Source organism: Eretmochelys imbricata, chromosome 2, assembly GCF_965152235.1.
Source record: "Eretmochelys imbricata isolate rEreImb1 chromosome 2, rEreImb1.hap1, whole genome shotgun sequence".
Taxonomy (NCBI): domain Eukaryota; kingdom Metazoa; phylum Chordata; order Testudines; family Cheloniidae; genus Eretmochelys; species Eretmochelys imbricata.
Window position 1 is genome coordinate 191,622,575 of NC_135573.1, and position 26,322 is coordinate 191,648,896.

At 40.3% G+C, this 26,322-nt stretch overlaps 1 protein-coding gene across 6 annotated transcripts in view; it reads right to left on the reverse strand.

Moving 5' to 3' along the window:
- Window positions 1–26,322, reverse strand: part of ATP2C1 (ATPase secretory pathway Ca2+ transporting 1) — a 141,784-nt gene that overhangs the window by 44,453 nt on the left and 71,009 nt on the right. For 3 of the 6 annotated variants that reach the window (XM_077811192.1, XM_077811197.1, XM_077811195.1), the window contains exons 3-9: window positions 23,502–23,606; window positions 16,146–16,256; window positions 12,457–12,573; window positions 9,423–9,512; window positions 6,731–6,766; window positions 4,607–4,668; window positions 3,814–3,922 (exon numbers count right to left, since the gene is read on the reverse strand). In XM_077811192.1, coding sequence (XP_077667318.1) covers window positions 3,814–3,922; window positions 4,607–4,668; window positions 6,731–6,766; window positions 9,423–9,512; window positions 12,457–12,573; window positions 16,146–16,256; window positions 23,502–23,606 — 630 coding nt within the window. Of the gene's footprint in view, window positions 1–3,813; window positions 3,923–4,606; window positions 4,669–6,730; window positions 6,767–9,422; window positions 9,513–10,010; window positions 10,103–12,456; window positions 12,574–16,145; window positions 16,257–23,501; window positions 23,607–26,322 lie in introns of those variants that run through there. The other 3 variants (XM_077811194.1, XM_077811193.1, XM_077811196.1) reach the window with 2 other exon arrangements.

The following is a 26,322-nucleotide window of genomic DNA, read 5'->3' on the forward strand; positions in this document are numbered from 1 at the left end:
GCAGCTGGAAAAAAAAAGTGACTGTCTTGATAGAGAATAAAGAATCTAACACTGAGTTGCAGACAGAAGCTAGACAAATTACTTAAAACCAATACAGTACAGTGCACACAGCTGTAGTTATGTTTCCATTTTCTACGTAATGGAATATATCTGATCAGAAGCAGTCTACAAGCCCTCTGAAGAAAAACTAATACACAAATCCTAACATTTTGTTACATGAGTGCATGCAAAGAAATCAACAAAGAGCAAACCACCTTTGACAATGTCTGCAGGCTGTTAAAGTTGTCCATTTCATTTTTAAGGAAATTGAAGAGAATAGTTAAGTGTTTCTTCCTATTCAGCAGAAATTCAGATATCTTGGATTTACACACTTGTTATAAAGCTGATCCCAATTAAGGGCATATCTCCTAAATCCAGCCAGACACTATCTGGGATTCAACTACCCAGACCATGTAGTTTACCCACCTGCTAATTATTTTTGGAAGCGGTCAAACCAACATGGTTATATTCTTTTGTAAAAAACAGTGCATTTCTCACTTTGTAAGTATACTATTCATAATGCTTAGGATAAACTTAAGTGTTTTTGGAGGACCTAGTTGGTGGGTGATCTGTACAAAGGGCAATAAATCTAATCTTTTCTACATGGTCTGCCTCTAATCATGTTTCCTGTGGATATTTCAACCCAATTTTAGACCCTAGGACATCTGACAGACCGTTGGCACACAAGAGCCTATCTAGAAAACAGAGGGATTCTACCCCTTGCAGCTTCCACCTTGCAACCCCACCAGTGAAAATGAGCTGAAAAGTCTCCCACAGCTCCTTGTAGACCAATACCTTTGGCACAGGCACCGCACTGAGTTTCCATAGGAGATTCTAAGCACCTCAAAAGCCTCGAAGTAGGGATACAGATAGAGTGGAAAGATCCAGACCTACATTGCACACAGCTACAGCCATTCTAGCTTGTGCTGCAGGCCACAGGTAGCAGTAGGGAAGCTGCCATTACTTAGGGCAACCCATACGAATGCTTACATTCTCCATTTTGGTCCCTTCAGTGACCCAGAATTCCAAGGGCACAGACAACCCAAAATCACACTTGCTCTCCCCTACCAGGTAAAGCACTTCTGGACATAGCACAGAATCTGGCCCACAGTCATTTTCTGCAGGACTCTTGCATCATTCACAACGTAACCTTGTTTCATTCACTGTTCAACCTGCATGACAAATGAGGCAGGGGTCTCATAAGGAAAAAAAATATCTGATCAAATAACTGAAGATCAAACTGGGACAGATACAGAAAAGGGGGCAGACCTAAGTTCACATGGGTAACCTTATCTTTGACATTCACTGGCTTTGAGTCTTCAGTTTGAAATCTGTTCTTCTGAAAAATTGTTGGAATTTCCTTGCCTCCCTTCACCCCCATACAGTTTTTTTATGCACACATGCTCTATGCCAACGGAACACTGGGAAACTAGTAAAGCCATAATAAAAACCAGTGCACATGGCAAATTCATGTTTTAATATCCTTTACTGTAGCCCAGTCAGAACAAATTTTCACAAAACCACTGAAGGGTTTTACCTAGGGGTTCTTGTCAAATTTCAATTTTCTACCTCAAATTGCATAAGCACTAGAATGGTTCAAACAAAAAAACCTTGCAAAAAAACCAAAGGGCTTAACTTTTCATGTGCGAAAAAGCTAAAATTTTGCTTTCAGAATGAAAATCAAGAACAAAATCTCAGCCCATAATTAGAACTTTGCAAATGCTTCTAACTTTGTCAAAGACACTTTAAAATGGAAATGCTTAAAGCAACTCTAACACCGAATCTAAAGTAAAAATTTTCAATTTTGTATGAAATTCAAAAGTTTGAATCTAGTAGTTTACAGCCATCATGCCTTTGTACCTATGCTAAAACTGAGCGTATCTACTGTACTCTGCCACATCAGGAATGTAAAAAACACAGTTCAGAACAAGAGTCCAAGTCAAGTGTACCATCAGGATATATACTAACCTGGTCAGCTATCCCACAAAAAACCTAAATTGGCCTTCAAGTTTCTGAGAAGGGACATTTAGAACCCAGTAAATATGAATCAGGAGCGGACATACATATACAACCCCACAACCATGTTGGAAAGGGAGGTGTTATAATGGTTGATGGAAGAGAATGGCTATCATTAGAAAACCATTGGAAAATAAGAGCATCAGTAATTATGAAACTCAAGGTGGTAAGCACTGATCTGGCCTATTGCTACGTATGACTGATTGTATTGAAGGTGCAACTCTGGGAACAGAAAAGGTGCTGAGACAAGTAGTGTTACTACAACATGCTGTAAATTTTATGAGTGAGACAACAAAAACAGCAAAAACACAGTTATCGGAGGAAAGTGCGTAACAAAAACAAAAAAACCACGTTTTTATGCCACTTCTGTAGAACATACGATGCTGCACAACAGATGCTGCATTAGGGTAGAGACTATGGAATGCAAAAGAAGCCATGGCTTGACAGTGTGTCAGAGGGAGCTGATGACAGATATAAGACAGGAGCAATGAAAAAATGCACTGTAGATTAATAACTATATTTGATACTAGCTTTTCAAAAGAAGTCTCAAAAGGCAACTGGACAGGACACTGCATAGAAAAACCTGCATTAACAAACAGCAAGTGCTTCTAAGACTTTTCCAATTAATTCAACAAGAGTCCTGAAAATATTAATGTGAGAGCCCTGACATCATCATCAACCTCAAAATGCCTAACATCAGATATAAAAACGAACAGGAGTACTTGTGGCACCCTAGAGACTAACAAATTTATTAGAGCGTAAGCTTTTATGGGCTACAGTCCACTTCGTTGGATGCATAGAATGGAACATACAGTAAGACGACACACACAGAACAAGAAAGTTGCCATACAAACTGTAAGAGGCTAATTAAGATGAGCTATTATAAGCAGAAGAAAAAAACTTTTGTAGTGATAATCAAGATGGCCCATTTAGACAGCTGACAAGAAGGTGTGAGGATACTTAACATGGGGAAATAGATTCAATATGTTTAACAACATCAGAGATGAGACCAATATTAAGAACATACCACCTTTCAGCTTCAAGGGAAGTAAGGATCACAGACAGCAAAAGGAACATACATCCCACTTTTTGTGGTGTTTGGAGGATTTATAAATATGATCAGTGTTATTGCTACCACCTAAACACAGCTACTCATATTCGTGTTAGAAGTCAGATATTTAGTGAACTAGGCAATTTTATAGATTACATTTCTGATGCAAAGGATATAAAATAGAATGGCACAACTACATAAGCATCTATAATGTCTTAAATACTCAGTTATGAACAAACTGGAACATTTAAGTTATAACCAATAAGATTAATATAAGGGAAGATTCAACAAAAATCAAAATCAGCTACAAACAACTGCCAGATGGTTGATGATCATTTTGTTTTCCCAGTCTGAATCATTTCACAACTTGCTGTATTTTATGTATTTAGGGAAAGTACTTAACTGACTAATAAATTAAGTCAGTAAATAGGAGTAAAAATTGAAAGGGTATTTAGAATCAGGTCCTCCCAATTCCCTCACAAATGTTACAGGAAAACTAATAACCACCTATATGTATGTGTATCACACACTCCCCAAAAATCTAATCTTTGAAATAAAACACTAGCATTCTCTATAAACAAAGTATTTTAACCACTAGACAATAATAATCTTTGTTCCTGTATATAGGTTTTCATTTACCTTTTCTGTCCCTCTTGCCTCCTTCCCCCTCCAAACCAATTTTAATAGACAATTTTCTAAACACATACCTCAAACAAGCGTAGATCAGCAGGGACTTTGTCTCCCACTGACAGGCAGACTGTATCACCTGGAACTAAGTCTCTGGCAAGTGTGTGTTCCACCCTACCTTCACGTACACTGTGGAGAACAAATATATAATCAAAAGTGGAAGTGCATCATCAATTTAAGAATTACTTCCCTGTATTTTGTTTGGGGCAGAAATCCCTACTACATACTACTACAGGAAGGATAAAAACAAAACTGATTCTAAGAAGATTAGCACTGCATTACAATCAAAGACCTTAGTTTCAAACAAGGACACTGAGAACAAGATTGTCCTTATATTACTGTGGTGTAAAACAACCTGATTTGCACCATTCTAAGTGTCTTGATACATGGTGATATTTTATGCTTAAGTTAAAAAGCTTTAAAAATGAACTATTCCTAAGGTCAGATCCATTGAATTATAGAAATGTAAGGCCGGAAGGGACGTTGAGAGGCCATCAAGACCAGACCCCTGCATCCAACTTACACCATTCCTGACGTTTGTCCAACATGTTCTTAAAAACTTCCAATAATGAGGATTCCACAAGTCCCTTGGGAGCCTATTCCAGTGCTTAACTATCCTTATGGTTGGAAATCCTTTCCTCTAGCACGCTCTATAATAGTGTAACAATTTGACATGCTAATGTGAAATCAAAGGGTTATGTAAATGGCAGGAAGCTTTTCCCTGAAGTGCCTTTACACTCACAGCAGATTAAGTTTAATGCGTAACCAGCTTTGTCACTTAAATTAAGTCTGAAACAGTAGAAGGCGCCATACCAGTGGCATTCGGGAGGTACAAGTTTACTAAGCTCTTCGAGGGATTTTTCTGAGCGGTACTCCTGCAGTGAAATAAAAGATGCAATTAGAGGAGAGAAAGCCTTTGAAACTGACCACATAAATGAGAGAGAAAAGATTACTAATCAACAGGGGTGGAGTTTTGTTTTTGTTTGTTTTTTCTATAAACCTGTACCTACTACTTAAAGCCAGCCTTACGTATTAAAGGTGGTACCCAGAGAACCCAAATCAGGCCCAGAAGCTGCTAGGTGTTGCAAAGACTACTCCTGGGGGTATTCTGCACCATTGCAGGGGCACAGAATTCATATAGTCTGCAGATTTCTTTGATCCCCTGCAGAAAAAATGGGGAAGCAAAGAAATCTGAGGGGAACATGAGCTCCTTCCCTGTCAACCTGGGGACATCTGTGCAAGCACCCAGAGCAGCCAGCAGAGTGCAATTCACAGCAGGGAAGGGGGGGGGGGGGCGGGCGCGAAATGGGTGTGTGCACAAAGGAGTGAGAGAGACTGCCCCCTCACTTGCTATTGTGCCTCGCCAGGTATGGAGAGGTAGGGCTTTGGGCTGTTCGGAGGTAAGCGTGAGGCAGGCTCTGTCCCGAGGCAGAGCAGAAATGTAGCAACCTGCCTGCATAGTTGTTAATGTTCCATTCTTAATCAATTCCCCTAGGAGCATAAAACATGTGTAAAAGTTTTAAGGCTCCTTTACATTGCCAGAGGGGTGTAAAGGAGGCTTACTGTAAATGACAGTAAGATTTTCCTAGCTGAGGATTCCCTTTGTGCCTTCTCGCTTTTTTCCTGTGCCTGAGTGGCACGATGGGGTTAGATTACAGCTCAGGATCTGTTTTACTTACCCATTTAAAAAAAAAAAAATGGAGGGCAAATAAAATGTTTATTAAGCAATCAAAACATCAGGACAAACAGAACCAAGCACTTTCCAAAGTAGCCAACCAGGTTTACAACTGGAATGCAGGGTATTGGTTACCAAGTATTTGTAACTTAACTTTCATGTGTTCTGGAAATGCTGAATACTGGTCACTTTTTTCTGTATTTAGTTTACATCAATTACCAAAATAATTGAAACTGGTGTGATTATACTGCATTATTTTGACAAAATAATGCAGAATTTTGCAGAATTTTTTGGCGCAGAATTTTCTCAGGAGTAAAAGACAAAGTATACTGCGAGCCTTGACAAGCTCACAATCTTAATATATTGCTAGTTTGCCTATATGCAATTTTTTTGAAAGAATCCTGTAGGTTCCTTCCTTTATCCTTTAGTACTTTGCTCTTATTAGAGCAATGCTTTCAGCAAAGATTAAGTTACTGCTGAGATAGTCCTTTCATTGTAAGCTCATGTTTTCCAGTAGTTTAAACTGAAACTTTGAGTTGAAATTTCTCACAATGGTTCTCAGCTCAGATACTATTTTTGGAACTACTCTTGTGTTTCAATTACAGTGTTGAAAACTAGTCCATTTTCTGGGATTACAAAAATAGATAGTTTACACTTTTGGAGATCAGATGCTTCAAAAACTCAAGTTTGTATTTTGTATGTAATTTTCAATAAAAATATGCTTTGAGAAGTATGATTTTTTCAGTCAACTTTTTCAAGATAAAAAATGAAGACTGCTCTGCACATTTTTCCAGTTTATGTGGACATCAAAGTGCTTGAGTCAGTATGGTATCTGCTCAATGAAAAAATAACTTGCACTGAAACAGCCAGGGAAGTCCACACTTCGAAGTTAACCAGTCTGTTAAGACAAACCTATTGTGGTCGCTCAAAAAAATAAAGAAACTATGTAGTCAAGAGTGTTTTTTGTACTGCTGTAACTATTAGTGTTGTGATTTTTTGCCAATGTAATTAAAGCAGTACAACCCCCATAGCGTGGACACAGCTATTCCTGGGTAAGTGTACCACTAAACTATTACACTGATTAAAGCGGTACTGTTTATAGACAAGATCTAAGATTGTTATGAAAAAAATTGAGAAACATACAAATCTTCCCTGCCATTCACAACTGCACAATATCCCTAGGAAAACTACAGCAATTGCTTACATAGAAGAATTTATATGAAGTACTAATGTGATTTAAGTTGGCAAAATAGAGTTCTTACCTGAACAAAGGCAACTGTAACAACAATGAGTATTGCCTGAACAGAAATAAAAGCAGTTACGTTTTTGAAATTCCAAATATCAGGTAGCGTAAACAGTCATATTAGCTCTAGCTTAGTTATATTTGCCAGTACACATAAAGCCATACTACCTGAAACAGATTATTTTAAGAACATAGCAACTTGTACCAGTTTTATCATTATGTTGGGGAACATCTAAAGCCTTCATAAAATTGGGTTACAGAGAAACAATTTCAATGTGAATTTCAAGCACATAAGCAGATACATGTTTTGAACAAGGAGATTCAGAGTTTGGGGAAAAAATGCTGTTTGTGCTACATTTCTAAAAGGTGGCAACAGGCAGATGTACGCAAAGATACCGGAGAGGTACACAGTCCAGCTGGTATACTGGTCATGTTCTTTTCATTTATACCTATATCTATATGAATGAAGAGAGGATTAGAAAAGTGCTGGAGTTACGTACTATAACTACTGGGAAAAAAAACCAAGAAAGATACTTACAGCTTTGCAACCAGAAGAGCTATGTAACTACTTTAAGGACTATATTTAAGCCTCACTTTTGAGATATACGAGTATATGCTGGTTTTGTAAACAAAGCATTGTATATTTTAGTGTGAAATTTATATGTTCTACACCCCTTCATGGCATGGTTACTCTCCAGCAGTATTGATTTTCTTATTGCGGTTCTGTGTACTATTACAGACAAGTTACTCAAAGTTAAGGGGTTGGATAGATTTTCCGCACTTTCATCTAAAAAGTTATTACAAAGCCTCTCCAACAGTTTCCAGAAGAGCGTATTTTAGCAACCACAAGATTAAGAGGTTTCCACCACAACTTCAACCACCCCTACCTCTCTATTAAACTCTCTCTGGATCACTCCTACACTAGCATCAACTTCCTGGACACCACAGTCTGCTTCAACAATGGAACCCTACAGACAGCCACAAACAAGAAATCCGCAGATCACCACACCTATCTTTGTAGTTCCAGTAGGCATCTGAAACTCAAAGAAATCGGTTATCTATAGCCAGGCACTCCAATATCACAGAACGTGCACCAAGGAGAAAAAGTCCAGCGTATACACCTTGACTCACCTTTGCCAAACAGATACCACCAGAGAAGTAGCCCACATCATGAAACAAGCCACCTAAATACACCAAGAGAACCTGCTTCAAAACAAACAAAACCTCCTCTGACTGCACACCTACCAACCCACATTGGAACCCATGTTCAATGGGAACCCCATCCTGAAAGAAATCTTTCCTGAACCCCCACATCTGGCCTTCAAACAACTCCCCACAGACCAGGACACAACACCACGAAGTGGCACCAAACCTTACCAGAACAGATGCAAAACCTGCAGACATATCTCCACTACTACAATGGTCAACACCCCCAAAAAGAACTGTGGATCCTACACATCTCTCAACGTGTGGTGCACCTCATCCAGTGCACTAAATGCCCTAACAACTGTAGTGATTGTCTAGTTTCACCCTCAGACTCTTGAATGAGCCAACATAGGGAAAAAAAAGATAAAAACACTTGAGCGTGAACACTTTTCACAAAGCAAACACTGTATATCTGACCTTTCAGTCCTGATCCTGAAAAGAAACCTGCACAACATTTTCAAAAGACAGGCCTTGGAGCTTAATATTCTGCTAGAAAAAATAATGGACAAAACAGAGACTCTATTGTAATAAGCCACAAATCCAATCTGTAACCACTAACCCTCTCTTTTTGTCTTCTGACTGCAGAGGTGTTAATCGGCCACTATCTTTCCTGTAACACTCAGTTCCTTTCCCAGACCTGAAAACGACCTCTGAGAGAACTCAAGCTTGTCTCCTCACCAACAGACTGATCCAATAAAAAAAAATTTTACCGCTTCACCCACCTTATATCACAATTTACAACATACTTAGGACACCACTTTTTTGAAGTCACTAAAAGTGACAATTTCCTGTTTACTGCAGACAGATTTAATTAGCAATATTTTATTGGCCCACTAGTGTATTGCTTATTTCACTCTTATCTACAGACTTCTATAAAGTTTTTTTTTCTGGTAGCATCATCTTCTGCTCTTTCTGGCTAGATGAAAAGAAGAAGATTGAAATGTACTTTTATGATGCTGATGACTCTAGATTGCATCTTTCAAAGAACTTAACATACAAACAAGGAGTCTCTTAATAGGTCATTGATAGGACATATGGTTCAATTGCGTAATGCAGCCACAATTTAGGATTGAAGGTCAGTAAGATTTGGAACATATATCCCTATCAAAGGGGAATACTAGACAGATTGTTTGCAACTGCCAAGGTAGCAATAAAACATGTCAGTCACCTTCAGTAATTTTAGTTCATCTGGCATTTGTTTTAATTTAGTAAATGTTTTGTCCATATACTTTGAGAGCTAGTCAATATATTGGTCAAACATTTTAACAAACGTAAGATCTAGTTTTATTAACTGTACATTGTGGAAAAGATTTTCCATTTGCAATTAAGAATAGGCTGTTACTGAACAGCAGCATGTAACTTGTCTTGTATGTTAGAAAGGAGTGATACAGTGCACATTAACTTTAATATTCCAGTGTTTTCCAAGCTAATTGCCATTTTACTGGAACTTAATACCCATTTTCTAAAAGTAAAACCCAAAGACAAAGCAAATTTCAGTTTCTTACCACAGTGATACTGACGGCATCATCAAACTGATGCATTACAATACTGATGACTGCAGAAGCCAGGAGAAGCATAATAAGGGGGTTTTTAAACTGAAAGTAAAAAAAGGAAAAGTAATTCAGCAACACTCTGGAAGAGTGACTATAAACTCACTCTCTCACAGCAAGTTTGATATGTTGCCTTTGGGTCAAGTTGAACTAACTGAACCAAGTTTGTTTAGATGAGTGATTTAGAAACAGGTCTTCAAATGGTAACAGATTTTGCTAAAACAAGTGTGAACAACTTTACTCTCTCAAGGCACCTGAATGGCTCTCTTGGGGGAATACAGAAATTCTTAACAGTATGTAAGACAGTGGATTTGGATATGGAAATCTCTTGATTTCAGTCTTCCCAGGATGAGAGTAATTTTTTTGTATTTGTTTTTATTACCTTTTAAAACAAGACTGATTTATATTGAAAGACTTAATGTTTGAACTGGATTAAAATGCTTTACAATTAGGAAAGAAACTGGGTTCCCATTACTTTGTGGTGTCAAGGCAGAAATATGCATTTAGTTTTCAATCCACATTTTCTTATTTTATAGTACATACAGATTTCTTGTTAGATACACATCATGCTTGCTTCAGATCTATAGGAGCCTTTCTTGTTTTACTCTTCTTTTTAGACAAGAGTCAAATGCCACCTGTCCAAACAGAGATTACACTACCTAAATTAAGGGCACATGACTATGAAAGGCCACGTGGCCATCAGCAATTTGTTAGAGAAGTACGTCCATAGCAGATAGATATGTTAATTGAAATTTAAAGTTTATTTTCGATAGCTTAGGACAGTCTACTACTATTAATTTTTTAAATAATGCTGTGGTGCCACTAGTTATTGGACATGGTCAACCCCTTTTCTAGTTCAATGAAGTCAAGAGTTAAAATGAGGGTAGGAGAGAATTTGCCCATTGTGTGTGGGAAGTTTCTCTAGAAAGCACTGACAGTAGTTAAAAAAAATCTGGTGTTTCATTGTGGAGGTCAACGTCCTCAAAACACACTAGATTTCCATGTGGTGGAAGCTACAAGCAGTACTAGAATCCCCCAAAGCTGTACATGGGGAATGGGGGTGAGGGAGAAGAGTTGGTCAAGCCTTTCCCACTCCCACCAAAACCAGAGGATTGAATATGCTTCTAGTGTAACTTCAAGCACAGTACTCTTTCTAACCTAAACCACCTCTCATTTCTCAGTGAAATATACAACAGTCTGCTGTTCTGACAAGTTTCAGGAAACAAACTGGCCAGTCTTGTAAACAACATTATGCTGTTCCAGAAAAGTGTGTAGTGTGGGATTTGTGTGATTTGGGCCAGGGAGAAGAGGATGAGTACTCTGCTGCAGTAGACCTATGGAGGAGAAAGGAAGGAAAGAACTAACCTTCCTGCACCACTCATATGAAACGTTTAGGCTCACACACCTACAAGCCAAGGCTGACATGAAAAATGCTGCTCTTCATCTGGCAGCACTGCTTTACACTGCAGTGAAGTCCTCACACCAGTGCATTATTCCCCAGGCTTGCCTTTTTTTTTTTTAATTGTCTTATCTACATGGGGTCTGTACTTTACACAGGGCACAAACATTGACCCAACAGTCAAAGACACATATGGAATTATATATGATCACCTAGAGGGGGTGATTTATGTTCACATTTTAGCCTCCAGAGAACTCTTAATTGTTCCAGCTCCAGTTTGGTTAGATTACTCATTCATGAATGCGAGGTTCAGAAACAAATTATGTCTAATTAAGACCTTTGAGTACTGCTAAATAATAAAAGGCCTTACAATATATAAACCAACTGTTTTACAGTACAGATTCCTAACTGATCACTGTACTAAGGCCATGAAAGCAGAGAACTGAAGACTGGAGAACAATCTTTACAAAGTACTAAAAATTAAAACCAAGTGGAGGAAACAACTGACAAGGGCTTCTAAGCAAAGGTGTTCTTTACAAACAACTTGCACTTTAGATCTGACAAACTCAATACACCAAATACACATACAGGACATTTATCCATAAAGGTATCTACAGAAAGCTCATTACTGGTCAGGATTCATCATTATTATGAGATGTATACATGGGTGATATTTTAAGGAATAATGTATTTATATTGAAAACATGCTTTGTGGACTTTGAATTAAATTAGTCACCGGGGATAATGTGTCTTGGTGACAGCTCATTTAGGGTGTCACCCTGCCCTGTTTAGCCAGTGGTGCAATGCAAGACTCAATTGTTTAGACTTGCACAACACTAAAACTTTCAATCAGAGACAACTGCAAACAATCAAAACAATTTAAGATAAACAAAAGGAACTATAAAACAAGACAAGGGTTTACCCTGTTTGTGAATAGAATCAAAAGGCTGTTTTCAGTATAGCACAGAGGAAGGAAGGAGAAACACTCAATGCATTCACTGAGAAACCCTTTCTGGAGCAGGGGTGTTTTCATTAATGTTTGGATCCTGGTTCTTGGGAAACCAGACGGCTCTGAATTTCTTCTTTTAATTGGGGGGAGCACTACTGTGAGATAGGAAAGGTGATCATATAAATAAGCATAGAACCAGGTTCATGTTTTGTGATTTTTATTGTACCTATGTGTTTCCAGCACACACTTATTTCTAGTCAAATCTTTATTCTCTCAAACAAACCTGTTCTTGTTTTACTATGAGTGCTCACAAGTGCTGTGTAGTTTACAGGAGTGGTGATTTAAGGCAAAAGTGGTAAACTGTACCTTTGGGTATAGAGGATCTGGGATTTCTGCAAGCAGCCAGTGTCAGGGGCTGTATATTACAGGGGAGCAATTCAAGGGGACTTCAGGAATTGGGGTGTACCTACTGTTAACCTGCAAGGCAAAGACAGGGCTGGCATAGCCCAGAAGCGCGTGCTTCAGTGACTGAAAGGCTGGCTGGGTGCCACCAAGCACAGGCAAGACTCCCACTTGCTGATGTCAGAGGGGTAACAAGGTGACACTCAGTCCTGAGTGCCTTGAGAATGCCACATACTCACCTGAGAAATGTATTTTTTCCATAGTGGCTCATCCTCACTGATATCAAACTCATTCCATCCATGGAACGTCCGCCTATGACAAACTTCAGAGTTTTTTAAGCCATTCTGAAGATCAGCCTATTGGAACATGGAGAGAATGTGCAATTACTGACTCCACACATAGCACATACTGATAAGGAGATAAAAAAATTGGGGGGTTACAAGCAGCAGCAAAAAGTTATGCTTTTTATATACAAAAGAGCCCACAAACACTATGAAGAACAAGGAGTACTTGTGGCACCTTAGAGACTAACAAATTTGTTTGGGCATAAGCTTTCGTGGGCTAAAACCCACTTCATCGGATGCATGCAGTGGAAAAGACAGTAGAAGATACACACACACACACACACACACACACACACACACACAGAAAAAAATGGGTGTTGCCATACCATCTATAACGAGACTAATCAATTAAGGGCTATTGTCAGCAGGAGGAAAAAAACTTTTGTAGTGATATATATAATGAAACACTATAGTACAGGATGCTGCTCCACATCCATAACACATTCTCTGCAGAACCCACTCACCCCACCCAGATAGACTGTCAAAATGTATTCAGCATTCAGGTTCTTGAGGATTAGGTCAGTGGCCTAGTGACTCAGTTTGTCAACACTTTTAGAGAGATCATATTCTGAAAGTACTGGTCCCTTACTGGCCAAAAACTCCATCCATTTCATATTAACCAAGAGGGCATGTGCACCTTTGGGATCAAAGCAGCAGCAAAAGACCATGTGCCCTGAAAGTTGACCCAAGATTTATGGACACAAAAACCTGGTCAGAGTTAGCACCATGAATAAGGAATTATGAGGCTGCTTCAGCCTCATGCCGTTTTCCCAGTCCTCCTTCCTCCACTCATCCTCTTCAACACTTAGCTAAACAGTCAGTTGTAGCAATCGTTCGCCATTCGGTCTGTTCCTGTGCAACTGCAAAGGCTTGACGGCCTAAGAGTCCAACATCGGAACAGACTTGATGAACCCATGTAATAGGGGGTCTGCCTCTGTGCCCCCTCCACCCCTTGGTTGGTGGAATTTTATCCTGGATGTTACAAGCCACCCAGAGAACAGCGTTTGCTGGAATGTCTCATGGCATCCTTGTGACATGTCCAAAAAGTATAAGGCGCTGCCTGCAGACAATGGCCCCTACAGTCTGTAGGCTTGAGTGACCATAAACATCTGCACTACAGATTAAGTCATTCCAGTTTATGCCCAATATACAATGTTGACATTGTGTGGAAAGCCTCCAGTTTTAACCAGTCTGAGCAGCGTAGTGCCATGTTCCGCAGCTGTACAACAGTATGGGAAGGATACAGCTCAAATAAATCCTGAACTTAGTTGTCATACTATGATGCTGATTCCACATCCGTTGTAAACGGCTCATGGGAGATGCTACGATTCCAATCCTATGGAGAACTGCTGTTTGAGAATTAGAGCAGCTGGTAAGTATAGAACTGATTTGATGACAGGGTAACCAGACAGAAGTGTGAAAAATCAAAACAGGGGATTGGGGGGGGGGTATAGGAGCCTATGTAAGAAGGGGGGAACCCACCACAAAAATCAGGACGGTCCCTATAAAATCGGGACATCTGGTCACCCTATTTGATGGTTTCATTGTTCAAAGAGATTGGAGTCATGGGTGGACCTGGTCCTAAATTTTGTAGCTTTGTCTCTGACCATGAAATATGGAGGAGGAGTTTGCTAAGATTGGTCTCAATATGCCTCACGAAACCTGTCGGGGCGCTGTACTATAAGAATGTCATCAGCGTAGTCAAGGTCTGTGAGCGAGAGATCACCAATCTCAATGCCTCTGGACCTGACTGAATACTGCATTATGAAATCCATTGCCCGACAAAAGAGTGCAGCGGCCAAAACGCAACTTTGCCTAACACCAGATACTGATTTAAAAGGTGCTGACATCTGGTTCCCCAGATGAGTATGGGCAGTGATTTCATTATACAGCTCTCTAATCAAGTCCAGCAGAGTGGTAAGGACACCTATGCCCTTTAAGGCCTTCCATAACGCAACACTGTCTACTGAATCAAAAGCAGCCTTGAGATCAACATATGCTACCTGCACGGGCTTCCTGAACTCACGGTGTATCTCTGACAACAAGCAAAGGACCAAAATGGCATCGAATGTGGACCTATTCCTCCTAAAGCCTGACTGCTGGGGACAATGCTGCTGATGTAGCAAATGCTCCAGGTGTGCCAGCAAAACATGCACCACCACCTTCCCTGGAATGGAGAGCAAGGTGATCAGCCTGTAGCTCTTACATTCACTGCGTGGTCCCTTGCCCTTATAAGGTGAGATCACAATACCATCCTTCCAGGCAGTTGGCAGGGTTCCAGTTCTCCACACTAGATGAAAGATGACCAGAAGTAATTGTGCTACAGGATCAATAGTAAATTTTAGCAGCTCTGAGGGAGTGCTATCAGCACCGGCTGCACATCTGTTTTTCAGTTTAGAGATGACACATTTTACTTCATCCAATGTTGAAGCATCGGTACAAATGTCTGGATCCAGAACCGCAGTGACTGCCAGATCATCCAGCTCTGAACAAGTGGCAGCTGGAAGATGATTCAGGACACTGTGATAGTGTTCCACCCATCCGGAGGGCTGCTAAAGTGTTTTAAGGATATATGGGGGATAGGTGAAGGGAAAAAAGTGGTGCAGGAAACTTGTGCAGAAAATATGGTGTTTCACAAAAAAGCCAACCTTTTCTGTTGATACAGAGCCAACATTCATGGCCTTACAGAGCTTGCACAACTCAGAACACTTCAAAGCTGAACAGGTCCCCAATACACACCAGATTTTTAAATTGTTTAAAAAAAATTGATTAAGTTAACACAACTGCTATTAGATGTCAAACTAAACTGTCTAATGTAGTCAAGTTGCTCTTGAAATATATTTTATAGCATGTTTACAAATAGCCATTTTGCCAGTGCTTCCAAGGAGGAAGACAACAACATTTCTTGGTAGGAGAAAACAAAAAAAGTGATGTCTCACAAGCAACTGGCAATTCCAAAGCAAAATATTTGCCTTTTTAAAACTAAAAAAATATTTATAATCTTATTCACACACAACTGAGACTTAAGTCACTTCCAAACTTGACAGATACCTGCTTCAAGAATAATGTCTAGGAAATAATTTTAATAAAGTATTTAAGAAAAGCCATATCAAGGAAAAATATTTTTTAAAAAGCCTTCAACATCTTACTTATTAAGATAGAAAGCCTAGTCTAAGAAGTCTGTAAGAAGAACAGAGCAATTCTATTTTTTTAAATATTCTCAAAGGCAGCGATAAAGGTACCTACTTTTTCTTTCATGGGACTTGATTTTTAGAGACGGCAGAGTCCTTTCATTATGAATTTTTAAAAATATTTAAGCTGAGACACTTGCTCTTAATTTCTACTTTATTTTGAATGGTGCTTGAAATGTTAGTGAAAGGTTTCTCAAAACAGAGTTTCAACTGCCAATTTAAAAAAAAAAATCAGGCTTGCATTCAGAATAGCTAATAGTTGAAATCAAGCTGAAGGCCAATGTTTGTATCTATTTGCATAAAAGAGTACATAGAATCGGTCCTTGAATAACCTCTTAAATAGCTGCTACAATACTGCTATAGTCTTGTTTTAACCATTTACTTGCTACTTACTTGAAGAATGGTTGCAACTTCACTTACGGGCAATTCACTTGCTTTTTTTGAAGTCAGTACGGGAATCATTGTCTCACTGTCACCATTAGGTATTTGTTGAAAACCTGCAACCTAAGATACAAAAATTGCCACTGTTAGTATTGTTTCAATAATTACACACCAGTGTGATCAAATCTGGCTAACTTCAAGGTATACTAATGTGTCCATTTCAACAATCAGTGGAACCCTCACTTTGTTACACTTATTTAAATGAGGCATCCAGTAATAATACAATATCGTACTATGAAAATGCAACTCAAACAAATTATTTATATTAACTTTGAGAAAGCACATTCAGAAATTCAGAGCTTAATGCAGTGACAGCACAATATAAAAGACTAAGTTTGTGTGACTGTCAGGAGATGTTTTTTAATGGCATGAAAATTACAAGTAGCAAATGTTCCACCAAGTAAATCCTAATGATTACATGTATGTATAATCCTCTAGCTCACTATCCTTAATGGCTGAGCAAAACAGAAGTCATGCTGACAACTCCCTGATGGATTTCACTCCATGCTCTATGTCCCCTGCTGGCTAATTCAAGAAGAGTATATCAGTAAGTTGCCTGCTCTTTAAAGCAGGGTACAGAGAAAATTTTAAAAGTTTTTGTAAAACAAACCAAAATGAAAAGTTGTAACATGGAAAAAGCTTACACGAGCCAGTATTATAATCAGTCAGGTGTGATAAGAGTCTCATGTCATCATAATTCATAAACTGTGGAGAGCAGTAAGATGTTTAGCATTGTGAAATATCAGTAGTATGGGACAGCATTGTACTGAAGATGCTTCTTTTCTGCTGGCTAAGATATTTAACGGAATTGCAGAGAAGGTAAATGATCTATTAAGGACTAAGTGCATTTCCTGCCACCCTCCCACCTCCCCTTTCCATCCACTCTCCACCAAAAAAGCAGTTTCCTCCTCTCAAATTAAGAATTCAGGTCTTAGTTGGACAACCACTCAAAATTGCTAATGCCAGCTTAGCCATTTCTAAATACCAAGAAATCCAAGATCGCAAATTACGTATTTGCAAATGTGTATGTTATGTACACTTATGAAGGCACACAACAGCTAGAACCTTTTATGTACAGGAAGTAGCTTTTCTATACGGTTATGGTTGACAGTTGCCTAGAGCAGATATTTGAACTTACGGAAACATCTTCACCTCTCCCTTCCACTCAAAGAAGGGATCCCACAGTGACATCTTCATTTCCCTTCATACCTGCTCTCTGTGCCAGCAACAGTGTTGCCAGGAGCAATCCTCAACACACCATTCATAGCAGCAAAGTCAATTCTGCATCTGCTGCTCCCCTTGGACATCCCTCTTAAAGCATTTCTAAGTCCCAATAAGCATTTACGAAGGGATTAATGTCTCTTCCCCACCCACCAAATGATGACACTTGTTCAGAGGCATCCTTCTACTAACAGCAACCTTGTCTCAATGGTGATCCCTCTAGGCAGCAGGTTACAGAGGCCACTGTACCTCTAGTGGATTAATTTAAAAACCTCTCTCCTCTACAGGGGGAGGTTTGATTTGCAGTTGTCCTCATAGGAATGGCAGTAATACCTTTATTAGCACCACCTTCTTTGCAGGAATGCAGACTAAGTCTTTCACCAACAAGATGGAGGCAGAAAAAGTTGTTTTTGTTTTTTTGGTGAAAGAGCTAGATGCTCATGGAATCCATGACTTTCACTGGCAGGATTACAAAGCTACTTTTACTTTATGCAATGAACATTAGGGTGATGTTGGATTTATGATGAGCTATCAAGTGTACAAGGGATTAATTAAAAGGATACAGTTGCCAAAAGCAATAAGAAGTTGTCAACTGGATTGGCATTTTCCTTGCTCCTAGGGCTTCTCTACTACCCCAAGTCAGGGTGCCTGTAGAGATCTCTACAGCAGCACAAGCTTTTCTTGGCCCAGTTGGTACCAGCAGACCTTCCCCTGCCCCCAGCAGCTTCCCAAGTCACCTGTCATCTATCCCCAGCCTTCCCAGCTTCCCCCAAGGTTCCATACCTTGAGTCATACTCCCAATCCAAGGCTTACATTCCTGTAGGCTTTTTTAAAAATCACCAGGAGCTGCTGTGGATTTTAAATCTTTACTATGGTGGTAAAGTGATGGCCACAGCCATGCCTTTTATGACAGCGAGTTGAACATTCTCTTGGGTTCAAAAAGTTCTTTTTTCAACTGATGGGTTAATCATTTTCAACACCTGGATAATTGTGAGTGGGTCTGTTTCTCTGAACACTACACATTGGCATATTGTCCATCTATGGGTATAGCTGCATAATGTGCAAGGTGAGCCTGGCTATGACTACCACCAAGCACTGTTTCAGACTCTGCATGTAGAGGGTAGGACAAAAGGAAAAGTCTCAGAGGAATAGCAAGCTCTTATATAGATGCTCATTTTTGTTTGTCATGTGAGGATTTTGTTGGCTCCTGTGATTTGGGAAGAGAATATAATCTAGGCCTTCCTTGGGAGTTTGTTCTAGATTTTTTCCCTTGCTAAGGGAACAGTCCCTTCTAGAATAATCTTGGTGTTGGTACAGGATTCCTATGCTACATTTGATAATGAGAGTTGCTGCCTCCCTTCATTTTCATGCTCAAAACAAGGATCATACCGCTAGATGACGAGCCACTTGCTTTCCATCAAGCAGCTTTTCCCTGTAAGGTTAGGAAATACTTGGCTTGAATGGCTCCAGTCAAGGCTTTGAGGTTTCTATGTAGTGTCCTCATTTGTATGGGATCTTTTGGAACAAAGTCCCCTTCTGAAGATATGGCTACATCTCAATAGTAGAGCAGCAGCTGCACCCACCTGCAGATTTAGGAATCTCCCAACTTAGTTATTTTTAAATGTAACATTTTAGTTTAACATTTGGTTTTAACCAGAAGTACCCACTTGGGTCTTATGTCCTCAAAGCCTGTATGTGCAGGAAAAATCCTGATTCTAAAAATGCTTGAACAGCTCCTTTCCTTCACTGAGAAGTTACTGCACTCTCTCTTTTGGGGAGAGTGGGAGAGGGAGCTGAAAGCATTAACACTGAGTATTTTAGGAGAGACCTAGTAAGACTCAGGGCTTTACTAAGTCAGAGCCATTTTAACATGGGAAGGGAACTGATTTCTCACTCACCCCAGGAAATCCCATTATGGCATAGCTGCATCTGTTCCGAGCACAGGCTGGATTAAGTGCTCCTTAACAGGGTACATAGGTTGACACCCACAATTCTCACTCCACAGGTACCTGGGACAAGGCTTCCCAGTAGTAAAATGCTTCTCTGCACACCCACAAATGGCAACATGTTTGTGTGAGTAGGGAAAAGAGTAATGAGCTCGATATAGCGCACTGAGAGAGTCGCAGTGAGGAGAGAAGCCCCAGTAAACACTCTTTCAGTGTCGAAGGCCAAGGAAAAAGGGTTCAAACCCTGATTTTTATATCACTTGCTCATTAACAGTATAAGCTGGGGGCGAGGGTCCTGACACTTTGTATCTTATGTAGGCCCAGCACATGTAGGTCCAGCACACTGTGTACACCAGGGGCTTTTCACATCCTGCCCCCCTTGTGTGACACCCATCCATTCCCCTCTTTTTTATGGGCTCCCTGCAACTCTCCCAATCTCCCCCATCCAGGGTTCTCTGCAACTCCCATTCCTTCCCTCCTCCCATAGGACGATCCCCCCATTCTCCCACACCAGCAGCCCTGCATACACCAACATTCTCTCCTTCCTCCATGGCTGTGGCTGTGTGTCCTCCATTGTCTTCTTCCCCCATCAAGGTTCCCCAAACCCCCACTGCGAGGAGATCTGCGTAACCCCACTTGACCCATGTCAGGAGCTCTGTGTACACCTCTATTCTCCCTTTCCCATATAGGGTCCCCATGACAAGGGAACTGTGAGAGCCCTCAGTCCTAGGGCAAAGACCAACATCTTCCCCTGCTTGATGCCCTTCTCTTGCCCCCTGGATGGAGCTCTGTGTGCCCACTTCACCTATACCAGGATGCCCAATCTCTTCCGCACCAAGGGTTTGTGTGCCTCATTTCTCCCCCCATACTAAGGGATGGTCTACACTAGTGGTGGTGAAGATGCTCTAAGCCAATGGAGAGAGAGCTCTCCCATCAGTATAACAACTCTGCCTCACAGAGGCAGCAGTTATATTGGTGGGAGAAGCCACTGTCTACACGAGCACTTAAAATCGGTACAACTTAAGCTGCTCAGGGATATGGATTATTCAAACTCCTGAGCAATATAAGTTATACAGAAATATGTTAAGTACAGATAAGTCCTTGGGGGCATGTGCATGCCCCCATTTCCTCAGACTTCCCTCTTCCTCCACCACCACTCTTCCTTCTGTCCAGGAGACTAGTCATTCAGGGTGTGGATATGTTAAAATCTATTGGAAGGATAAACTAGATGAAATGCAGTATCCTGGAAACTGTTAACGGATGCCAACCAGTTGTTCAATCTATAGACAATTGCAGAGGTGTGTCAGGCTGTAAGACATTCACAAGCTCTGCCAGCTTCTTAAGGGAATGCTTTTGTCTTTTGAGGACCCAGAGCCTCTACAGTTTCCAAGAATTACTCAAGTATGCAGGCTGAGAGGCGCTCTTGGTCAAACCTTCCCACAGTCAGCTTCAGGAGAGGCCCCAGCATAGTGCCCAACTCAAAACTCAAGTCTTGGCACAAGAAGGATCACTGACTTGCAACAGCAGGACACAGCTTTCCCTCGGGTTCTTGAAAATCTGCTCTTGGACTTGGCTTGATGTTTGCAGAGAGGTACAGCAGGAGTTTGCTAGAGTGGTATCACACTGGAGGAACCAGAGGGTTAGAGCCTTAATGCTCTAATGAGTGCTCAGTTGAGAGGGACAGTGCAGCTAGAAGTTGAAAACACTGAAGTTACGTATAATACAAAAGTGATTGAGAGAAACTGAATTGCCAATTTGTTCCACCACGGGAGGCAGAAACTCTGGTGGCCTGAAGTGCAAGGCTTAGTCCTGGAGCACGAAGAAAAGCTGGCCCACCTCTGAATTCCACAGGTCAGATGTATCCTATTTCCAAAGGAGAGTCATTCTGTGCAGGGCGGGGGGAGGAAAAATTTGTTTTATGAAGACAAGTACAGTAAAAGTTATGTTATCCGGCATGTTGTGGGAATAGGGGATGCCAGTTAGTCAAAACTTCCAGTTAACAGTTATACTTACCAATGGAAGGAGGGAGTTTGGATGCGGGAGGGGGCTCAGGGCCGAGTCATGGGAGAGGTTTCAGGGTGCCAGATCCAGGTGGCACTCACCTTGGGCGGCTCCCCACAAGCAGTGACATATCCCTGCTGCTCCTAGGTGGAAGCACATCATGCCACTCTGCGCACTTCCTCTGCCCTACAGATGTGCCCCCGCAGCTCCCATTGGCTGCAGTTCCTGGCCAATGGGAACTGCAGAACCTGCACTCAGGTCGGGGTAGAGGCAGTGCACGGAGCCCCTTGGCCATTCCTCCACCTTAGAACAGCAGGGACATGTTCCCCCTTCCAGGGAACCACGTGGATCCAGATAGCCAGACTTTTAATGGAGACCAGAAATGCCGGTTTCTAGAGCTTTCCGATTGGTAAAGTGCCAGATAACAGCTTTTACTGGTATTTATTGTGGGAAATTAATACAGTACCAAACCAGTATTAAAAATATCAAACCAGTATTAAAAAGACTTTAATCAATTGCCCAAGGTGAACACTGAAGATGTGATAAGTAGCAAAAATGATGGGGGGAGCAGAGGGGGGGGTGCAAGGGGGGAAGAGAGAGAGACCAAAAGTGTTATTCAATACAACAAAGCAGACTATTTAAAACACTATGCAGCTGTCGATTGAGGGGGGTTGTCCACTATTGTTTTCTCCCCCCAACTCCCAGATGAACTTTACATAAGCATCACAAGAGATTCTCAAACAAGAAACATTAGCTTTAAAGCTACTTGTCTTTTTGATTACCAGGGACGATAATCAGCAGAGGATTTAGCAAAAAGTAGGGAACTAAGAGGAGGTGTCAAGGTTCCTTCCCCACTCTGAACTCTAGGGTACAGATGTGGGGACCTGCATGAAAAACCCCCTAAACTTATTTTTACCAGCTTAGGTTAAAACTTCCCCAAGGTACAAACTATTTTACCTTTTGCCCCTGGACTTTATTGCGGCCACCACCAAGCGTCTAACAAATATATAACAGGGAAAGAGCCCACTTGGAAACGTCTTCCCCCCACAAAGTCCTCTTATACCCTACACCCCCTTTCCTGTGGAAGACTTGATAAAAATCCTCACCAATTTGCATAGGTGAACACGGACCCAAACCCTTGGATCTTAAGAACAATGAAAAAGCAATCCGGTTCTTAAAAGAAGAATTTTTATGGAAGAAAAAGTAAAAGAATCACCTCTGTAAGATCAGGATGGTAAATACCTTACAGGCTAATCAGATTCAAAACAGAGAATCCCCCTAGGCAAAACCTTAAGTTACAAAAATACATTCCATTCAGCACAACTTATTTTATCAGCCATTTAAACAAAACAGAATCTAATGCATATCTAACTAGATTGTTTATTTACAGGAGTTCTGACCTGCACTCCTGCTCTGGTCCCGGCAAAAACACCACACAGAGAAAGAGAACCCTTTGTTCCCCCCTCCAGCTTTGAAAGTTCTTGTCTCCTCGTTGGTCATTTTGGTCAGGTGCCAGCGAGGTTATCTTTAGCTTCTTAACCCTTTACAGGTGAAAGGGTTTTTTCCTCTGGCCAGGAGGGATTTAAAGGTGGTTAGCCTTCCCTTTATATTTATGACAGGAGGCAAGGGCAAAATTCTCCCAACAATACTTTGTTATTTTAAAAGTTAAGCTATGTAGTTGCATGTAGATGTAGACCCCAGTGTGAAACCACGGGTCCACTGATGTTAAAGGCAAAAATAATTTCAATAGAGAGACAATTTCACACCAAATCAGAAGTCCATGTGCTGTTCAGAACAAAGGGATCTTGCCCCTCTGGAGAATTTACTCCAATTAGGTCACAGATTTAGTCAAATACCCTCTTTCAGGCACCCACCAGCCTGCTATGAGGGAAACTGCTGGATCCCATGTGCTTTAAGCCTCCAGAATCTGAACAGAATGCAGGTATTGCCCACCTTGGGGTTCCTAAGCATACTCGCAGGGTGCAGATCCTCTATCTAGCCCCCTTTTCTGATAGCTGAGACCTCATGCTCCAACTGCCCAGGCCCTGGAACTAGTACTGACTTCCTGAGACAACCCCATTTCTTAAGACACCCTTTCTCAGCACTCCACCTGAAAACAAGAGCATCCAGTTTAGTTTACCTTTTCAGGGACATGACAGGTGTAGCACATAACATATAGACTTTGCACAGGCTTCTTGTAAGACACCACTGCTCTTTCTTCAAATGGCACAAGAAATGCAGACATCTGTACAAAAAGATAAATCGTACATGCATCTCTGCCTCAGTTTTGTCACCACTCTGGAGCATTATTTTGGCAGGGGTTCTCTGTGGGGGGATGTCCAGCAACCTTCTGCTACAGCTCATGGCTTGACTTCTGACTCTCAGCCTGTCATAGATACTAAGGTCAGAAGGGACCATTATGATCTAGTCTGACCTCCTGCACAATGCAGGCCACAGAATCTCACCCACCCACTCCTGCAAAAAACCTCTCACTTATGTCTGAGCTGTTGACAGGCTTGCTTTCTCTCACCTTGATCTGGCTGTGGGACCAAGCACCACTCCCACGCTACAAAAGCATATGCTCCTCTCTACCTGCCCAAAACTTCCTGTGTCTGAGTCCCTAGAATTTATATGCCCTACCACCACCGCCTGATTCCCTTGTTATGCTGTTGGGAATTTTCCACTGCTCTAAAATGACAGACCCCTGTTGAGGGGTTGGAGAAAAATGGTTCTCCATTGTCCCTAAATGACTGTATTCTGACTATATAATGGGTATGCTGAAGAGGTTGTCTGAAGGCAGGAGAACAGTTACAGTACTTCCCTACTAGAAAAGTTAACTCCTGGCAGCCCATGGTGGATTTACAGAGAGGGGAGTTCAATGGTATAGCAATTTTCAGAGTAACAACTCAGTAACATCAATGACAATAAAGCTGTACAGACCAATTAGAACTTCACAAACTAGCATCACAGACAAAGTCTTGTCTTTGACTTGCATTTCTGATTCTTTTCTCTGACTAGTAAAGTTTACACATCTGTTTAAAAATACATAATATTAAACCAGACTAATTTTGGTTAGTTTGCTTATCACAACTTATTCCGGAACAAAAGGGATTCTGACAGTCAGTACTGGACAACAAACAATGATGTCCTGTATTTTACAAAATACAGCATGTATAGTTTTACTTAAATTGCAGGGAAGAATCTGTTAGATCCCAGCTTTCTCCCTACTTGGTTTATTTTACTGTTAGTTTCATTCAACATTACATTTCACAAGCTAAAGAAGGTTATTTTTCTAGTTACATCCTCAAGATTTCCATTACCACGTAAGTTTAAAAGTTAAAATTAGGGACCATAGCAGACAAGCAAGTGAACATGAACTCCCAGTGCAATATTATGGCAAAAAAGGCTAATGTGATCCTTGAATGTATGAACAGGGGAGCAGTGAGTAGGACACTGGTACACATTTAGGTGATTTTTACCACTGCATATGACATTGGTGAGACAAATACTGCATATAGTTCTGGTGTCCACATTTTAAAAAGGATGTTGAAAAATTGGAAGGTAAAGAAAAGTCAAAAATGATTCAAGCTTTAGAGAAAATACACTGTAGTGAAGCCATCTCTGTAAGTTGTTTTCTGTAAGGTAAGTACCTTCTGTGTCAGATATGGCAGTTTCCTGCAGTATCCTCAGAAAACCTTGTTTCTGATATTCTGGGACAGACAGCTACAACTACACTGCATATATATACACCCAGTTCACATGAGTTCTATGAAGTAATCTACAATTACTAGATATATTGGCAATTTAATCCTCTACTTCAAGAGGAATTAAGAAATATAGTTCTTTATTTCTTGTTATAAGGGCATGCAATGATAAAACTACAGTCTTGAGTACATGCTTTGTTCCAAGTTCTCTGGACACCAACCAATAGCAGGCATTTGCATGCGAGCCATAACTAGTAGTCTTGACAGTCATAAGCCCCTCATGTTATTTGTAAATCAATAAAGACGTTAAAACATTTTTCTCCACCATCCATTCCCCAACTCAGAATATGAGAAGGATGAGAGCATAATCTGTTATAACCACACACAACTTCAAAGAACAACAGATAAGAAGTTTTCATCTAGCTTTCAACTTTCCAAGAATGTGGATCTTCTAGTCTACAAAGTTCAAAGGATGTCTACCATACCAAAGATGCATTGCATATAGTGGAGACATTTCTTGGAGAAGTCTGAAATCGAGGTGACAGGATGGATTTGATTTAAATCAATTGGATTTAAATCACTAGTCAGGAAGACTTTATTTAATCACGGATTTCTACATAAAAGTGCATTCCTGTTGGTTGTTATAACCTTAAAACATTCTTCACAACTCAGAGATAGATGTAGGTTTCATTTTTAGAAGGTAGACAATATACATTTTTAAGTGATTTATTTTGAAAAAACTTTTCAGATTAGTTTTACAGCTATATCAGAAAATGAATGATTGGTTATTTCATTTACCAAAGCTAACTGAAGCAGATATTTATGAAGTCATTGGGAGGTGAACTATCTCCAATTCAACAGGTTACCATGAATATTTGGAGGATTTTCTTGCCATGCTGTATCAGGAGGAGAACCTCACCAGACAAACATTTACATTGTTGTTTTAGTTAACTAAAAACAACAACAACGTTATGTATTCTGGATTTTTTCCTTCAACAGCAGAGCATATTTTAACAAAACAAGTATATAACTAAATTCAAAAATTCAAACATTCAAGTTTTTTTAAAATCAGTTTGTTTTTGTTAAAATTGTTTTTAACTAAAATAGTTAATGAAATATTTTTTAAAAACAAAAAAATGAAATAGACTAGGTCAGCCAGGTCAACATGAGAAACTTAAAATATTGGCTTCTGCCGTTAACTCAGTTGTTTTCACCTTCGTTTTCCTGTTTGTTCATGATCTGGAAAAGAAAAAACAA